The following is a 6,297-nucleotide window of genomic DNA, read 5'->3' on the forward strand; positions in this document are numbered from 1 at the left end:
CACAGAAGTAGGCGGCTGGCCCGGAACCACCAAAATAATTGCACATCCTGTTTGGATGTTCAGGCTTCGAAATAAAAGCTCAAGGTTTAAAAAGTGATCATAAAAGTGTAATTTTAAATCATTTCCAAATGTTACGTTTTAATAATTATAATACACATGTTGCCCTTTTATTTATTTTTACGTTTAAACACATTTTAATTCAAATTGTGCAATGAATAACAAACTGTACTATAATACTTAGTAGTTGCAAACACATTAAACTGCACAGTAGGGGCAGTGGGCACAGTCTATTGATATTCTAGATTTAGTGCAGCAGGTGACAATTTGTGGAGTTAGGTAAAACTACAATTTCTGGTGGAAAAATTAGAAACATAATCACAAATCTCAGATCTGTTGGTATTGCTGGGAGCCAACTGTGCTTTAAATCTGAAAGGCATAGCACTGGAAACGTACAAATATGTTGCTTAACTGAAGAACAGCACTCTCATTAACTGCCACTATTGAAATACTTGGCTAAAGATGCGGTCGAAAGGACTGTTTCATAAGCTTCCCCATTTCCTAAGCATTTAAAAAAAATAAAAAAAGGGAAGAATGCAAACTCTTGAGTCTACCCTTGAAATCTGCTACATCCCAAATTACAAACAATGGAACTTAAGACAAGAAGGAACAAGTATCCTCTGCTGTGGATCTCCGTTATTTACCATGACAGAAAATAAGATCAGACATACATTCCCTGGATGCTAAGCCAAAAGGATTTTATTAAATCTTTCTGCCGAATATGGAGATCACAAAAACATGAATTCAAGAACAGGTTTTGAAACATTGCAGTAGACCCAGCGAGCGGAAAAGCCATTTCCCAGCCACCCAAGCCTCCCCCACTGGGATAAAGTAACCTTATTTTAAACTCTTGCAACAGATATTGGAAAGTCAAAACAGGCTATAACAGTATCAAGCTCAACAGAAGTGGCACCAGAAAACAACAAAAATAATTTTTAAACATATAATAACCCAAATTATAAAACTGTAATGTTCTGTTTGCGCTCGAGTGTATGTTAAAACAAAGGATGCATTTTAATGTAGTTAACCTAGTTAAAATAGGGCTAACTGACAATAATGTTCTTTAAAACACATTTACCTCTCTTATAATTGTTTACAAGGTCAATAATTTGCAAGGTCAATTACAGTTACCAGTGTTGAATAATTATCTATGGTCTCATATTTTTTGCTCCTGTTTTATGTTCCTCCTGATTTAACAAGAAAAAAAAAACTGAACTGAACTTAATTGAAAAGTGCGTAATACGGTAGAAGTCTTGAGCTACACCTTACTAAAAGCAATACAGTACCATGCATTGAAGAGGAAATATGTCATTAAACCGCATGCAAAGAGTTATAGCTTGTGAATTAAATGTATATGTAGGTGCAACATCTATTATGTCTAAAGTCACAAACACAAAGAAAACTGGAGTTTACACGCCCGACAGAGACATTAGCTTCTAACTACACTGAATACAATTCATTTTAATATTCTTTAGTGTGTATTTGTGTACGGAGTTGCTTGATTAGATGCAAAATCGGAAATCAAAAAAAGAAATGTGAGCAAGAATAGAGAAGCGCACACACACAAATACAAAAAAAAAGACAAAACAACAATATATTAGTATAAAACTCTGGGAAACACTGTTCCCGATAAGTCGTTCCACCCTTCAGTGAAATATGAGAGACACTGCTCCCGATAAATACACATGTAAAAACGCACACACACAATCACACACACTGGTAGGCAAAAACTACCATCACTGCTTGTCATTATGGAAGACACTGCTTCCGATAATGGGTTTTAGTTATGGAAGACACTGCTCCCGATAACTTTATCATATTATAAACTGCTCCAAAAGTTGACTGTGCAACATAAATGGCTTTCAAAATTATGGATCCAATCAGCTTAGCTGTTACACTAAAAAAGGGTTGGATCATTTCAGTGCATTATTTATTTTTTTCGCATTTATTTTGTCATCAAGATTGGAATAAATCCAGTCTTAACTCATTTCTGGGATTGTTGCTATATAAATAAGAAATCCAATATCGAGAGAGTTTTAGTTTTTTTTCTCTGCACCTAGACTTGTTTTTGACAGAAAGGAAAAACCTTTTTTTCTGCCCTTCATTTCTCCCTTTTAATGTATTTTAATTAATAACCACTTTAAAGACAAAGTGAAGCACAGCTATTGTACTCCACCTTCTCATGATTTGATGTTTTCTAGAAAAATCTCTTCACACAAAATGGAAGAAATGAAGGCCGAAATTAAAAATCTAACTTTCTCACGGGCTCCATTTTGTCGGCAACAGTTGAGGAGTCATTTCTGTAGCAGATGCTGCCGGAGGGTTAGACAGTATAACCGTCATAATTATGGAAGGCACTGCTTCCGATAACGTTGTATAAAAAGTTTATAGTGGGCACTGCCACTGATAATAAATAATAATAAAAAAGTATAAATAAGGTTTCAATGACTAGAGGTTGCAGCAAAGGCTTTAACTAGTTCCATGGGGAGCCAGGAGGAGAGGAGGCAGACTTCAGTAGCATTATTATATTTCTTCAAGTATTTGATGTAGGTTCACATTTAAGAACATGTTTATATTTCTATCTCCTCCTGGATCTTTGTGGAAGTACAAGCCGGTTTTGTAAAGGCTGGGGATTAGACTGGTGATTGACAGCTTGTGCTCAAGTGCTGATATTGGAGCTTCCCCCTCTGCCCTACCTCAAACAACACACACACACACACACACAACACCCAAGCTTACAACTCCCTGTCTTTCTTCAGATTTCCTCATCAATGTCCCACAGGTTTTCCTCCATGGCATTGGCACATCCCTGCAGGTTCCAGGTGGCCAGGGCCAGCTGGATGTGGAGCTGCCCCATGTCGGTGGTCTTGGCGATGGATGCCAACGTGTGGGAGCCCCGACCCAGCAGGAGGTGACGGAAGGGAGTCTCAATGGGGGACACGTATGGAGAGAGAAGGCTGTGCTCAACCTAGACCAAACATATTATATGTGTTGAAATATAGCAAAAAAAAGGTACAAGTCACAATGTGTCCATTACACAGAGAACAACAAACTGGTAAGCTTTAAAAGCTCGCATCAAATGATTTTTACTTATTCTTTGATCAGACTTCTGTTTAAATTGTAAATCTCGGCAATTTTGTTATATGATAATTAATGCGGAAGAGCTGCTATAAACCCAGCTTTTAAGGATTTAATCATATTAAATATGCATTGACTACACACCAGAGGTGTCACAGTATGCAACTTACACTCATGATCCTGTTGTTGAGGATCCGACAGGCCTCATCGTCATTTAAGTCCGTGTTTTGGATGTCACTTTGGATGCTTGCAGCAGCTCGTTGAAAGGAGCCGCATGCACGATTCAGCCAGTTAGGATTCACCCCCTTCAGCTGGCCAGACTACAGAACAAACAGTTGAATAAACATCAGCACCTTTGAACAAACATATTCTGGTCTGCATAGCTAGATGGCAAAAACATAATTCATAGCCTCATAAAGAAGGGAACCAAATGACAGCATGAAAAAAGGTGTGAGACAGACTCTCCCCTATGTTCCACCAGGCGCATCTGCGCTGCGGTGCTGAGGCGCCACAGGCCCAGCGAGCGACCGCTGCCGTTCAGGTCAATGCTTGATATCCCACCCGCGCCACGGCTCGTCCCCAGAAGTTTGAATAAAGCGGCTCTCTGCTCCGCTAAAAACACGCGCTAGATCTATTTTCATACGAGAGTTTCATCCGAAAGTAGAAAAGAGAAGGAATTGAGTGGAAGGTAGATGCTAAGGTAATACAATTTTCTGCAAAGTACTTGTGGAGACAAGACAATCTGTGAGTCGGGAAGGCAAGAAGCTCTGCTTCTGAGATGCTCCCAGTGTAGTGTAGCGCGTGGTGGAGGACGGAACAAATCTGGAACGCAGCACAGACGTGCCCAGTGGAAAAGGGGGGTGAGAGGCTGACCTGTGAGAGCTGGTTGATGCGTTTGTAGACTCGGGCCACAGCCTTGGTAAGGACGCTGCTGTATCGGCCAACATCCAGGCTGAGCAAGCGGTCGTGGACCAGTCGCAGAGCCATATGGCCGGCGAACTGGGCCGCCGATGCCACAATTTCACTGGTGAGATGGCCGGTTGTGTAACTGAGGTGTTCCTTGTTGTCCAGGATGGTGCCATAGTAACTGTAGGCCTCAGTCTTTACACACAAAAAAAAAAAAAGCACAAAGCAACCAAAATGTAACAAAAATAATCAAATTTATGTCGGCCAACTGCACAAAAACATAACAATTATGACTGTGATGATCTTGTACCAAAGAATTTAGAATACATGTGATGGGGGTCTTCTTTTCTGTTTTCATTATTTTTATATCCTAACATTCCCATTATTACTTATTGTGGGTAAATGCAAGAATACAGAATATATCCATGGTTTGTTTTATATCCAGACTTACGTTGGGAGAGATGAAGTGGAAAGAGATGGAGGGAATTCCAGAGAAGGCCAGGAACGGATAGGCGGGGTCATCCATTGACATTGGCCTCAGTCTGCACAAAATTTAATGTAAAGTTATTGCACTGCACAGCTATTATTAACAAATAAATTACTACAATTTTACATTAATCAATAGCTGCAGTCCTAGTTCCAGTTTAAAATCAAATGGGCCAATTTTAGACTGTGTTTTATGTAAGCAAAAGCTCTTGTCTGGCTGCTTGTGTTTAGACAAAATTAACACTTTGGGCACATATTTGGGCTTATTTTGTTAAATAGAAGAAGAAGAAAAAAAGCTTTACAGAAAAATGTGGTTAAATGTCTCAAATGAAGGCATCTGTATTGGTACTGAAGATTGCGTATGTTATTGGCACTAGTATCATTTAAATTTCCTGACTGCATTTGAACGGTTTAATTTCTAAGGACTACAAAACACCTAAATTGTCGTGAAGTGATTTAAATAGTTACATTAGGAAACAGTAGCTTTTGGCTGACTGAATGAAAACTTGGCATTACAGTTTGTTTATCTACTCACGTTTTGGCCTCCCAGTTACTTGCTCCCACCATATCGTACACAGTGCCAGGACCAAAAGGGCACTTCACCTGCATGGACGAGGCAAATTGAAGTAAATACAAACTGGTTTGTATGGAACTGGATCAGCATTAAGTGGGTTGTTGTTGTGTGGTTACCTTTCTCATCGTGTTCTCGAGGAGGCTGTGGAGCAGCGGACTTGCTGAGGCAATAAAGCTCCCACGACCTAGTGAGGAGATAAATTCAGTCGACCGACAATCGCTGGAGAACTTCTCAGTATAGAGAGATAGTGCAGGAGCGTCCTGTACTTACCCATGACCACTCCATCTAGGCTTATGTAGGTGAAAACACGTTTGTCAATAGAGGACATATAACCCTAAAAACAAAACGGAGAGGTTAAAAAACTGTACTGTACCGTTCTTTGTACTGTACGTCTAAATCAAAGTAATTCAGATCTTCACCTCCAACCACTCGGTGGCGCCGACACTTCCGTACTCCCCGGCGCTCCAGCTTGCAAACACCAGGCTTCTCCTGGGTCTGAACCCATCTGGAAAAAGGAAAACCCAGGAGAAGAAACTCTGTTACTCAGTGTTTTACGGGGGGGGGAGATATTTACGCATTTTCCTGTTATTTCTATCTTTTATACAACTTGATCAACAGAAATGGGCATTGTGACCCAATTAGTAAAGAAAAATAATTGTGCAGCTGATTGAAGAAACTGAGATCAGCGCTCGTATTCAAGTTTATGTTCTGCTTGTTTAACAGTTGTTTGGTAAATTGCTCTTTAAAAAAAAAAAAAAAAACCTTTAGTGAGGATTTTAAAATGCTCTTTTTATTTTTAAATCTTATCTTGGTGCTGGTGACTTTCCTTTGGGGCTGGTTCAAACCGCTTTTGGGGGGCGCCAAATATTCCTCTATGCAGGAAAAACTAACAGATTCTACAACATTGGACACGGAAGGACATTGTGAAAATAATAAATTGCTTATTTGTACTTGTGTATTGAGGGGTCGCACCATGTCTCTCAGGTTAAGCCATAGCTGATGTATGCCTCCTTAATGTAACTATTAATCAGGGGTACGGGGGCTGCAGAGATCCCACGAGAAGAATGCAAGAACTGCATTTGGTCAGCATTTGCTACTTGTGTTTTGTCCTACAACTTTCTGATATACAGTGGGTACGGAAAGTATTCAGACCCCTTTAAATTTTTCACTCTTTGTTTCATTGCAGCCTTTTTCCA

At 39.8% G+C, this 6,297-nt stretch overlaps 1 protein-coding gene across 1 annotated transcript in view; it reads right to left on the reverse strand.

The window, feature by feature from the left end:
• Positions 1-733: 733 nt before the first annotated feature.
• tfr1b (transferrin receptor 1b) overlaps positions 734-6,297 on the reverse strand; it is a 13,309-nt gene continuing 7,745 nt past the window's right edge. Inside the window, exons 12-19 of the mRNA XM_034861617.1 lie at positions 5,521-5,606; positions 5,372-5,435; positions 5,218-5,285; positions 5,063-5,130; positions 4,493-4,583; positions 4,009-4,236; positions 3,306-3,455; positions 734-3,025 (exon numbers count right to left, since the gene is read on the reverse strand). Coding sequence (XP_034717508.1) covers positions 2,813-3,025; positions 3,306-3,455; positions 4,009-4,236; positions 4,493-4,583; positions 5,063-5,130; positions 5,218-5,285; positions 5,372-5,435; positions 5,521-5,606 — 968 coding nt within the window. The 3' untranslated portion in view covers positions 734-2,812. The remainder of the gene's footprint in view (positions 3,026-3,305; positions 3,456-4,008; positions 4,237-4,492; positions 4,584-5,062; positions 5,131-5,217; positions 5,286-5,371; positions 5,436-5,520; positions 5,607-6,297) is intronic.

This window comes from Etheostoma cragini, chromosome 22 (genome assembly GCF_013103735.1).
Source record: "Etheostoma cragini isolate CJK2018 chromosome 22, CSU_Ecrag_1.0, whole genome shotgun sequence".
Taxonomy (NCBI): domain Eukaryota; kingdom Metazoa; phylum Chordata; class Actinopteri; order Perciformes; family Percidae; genus Etheostoma; species Etheostoma cragini.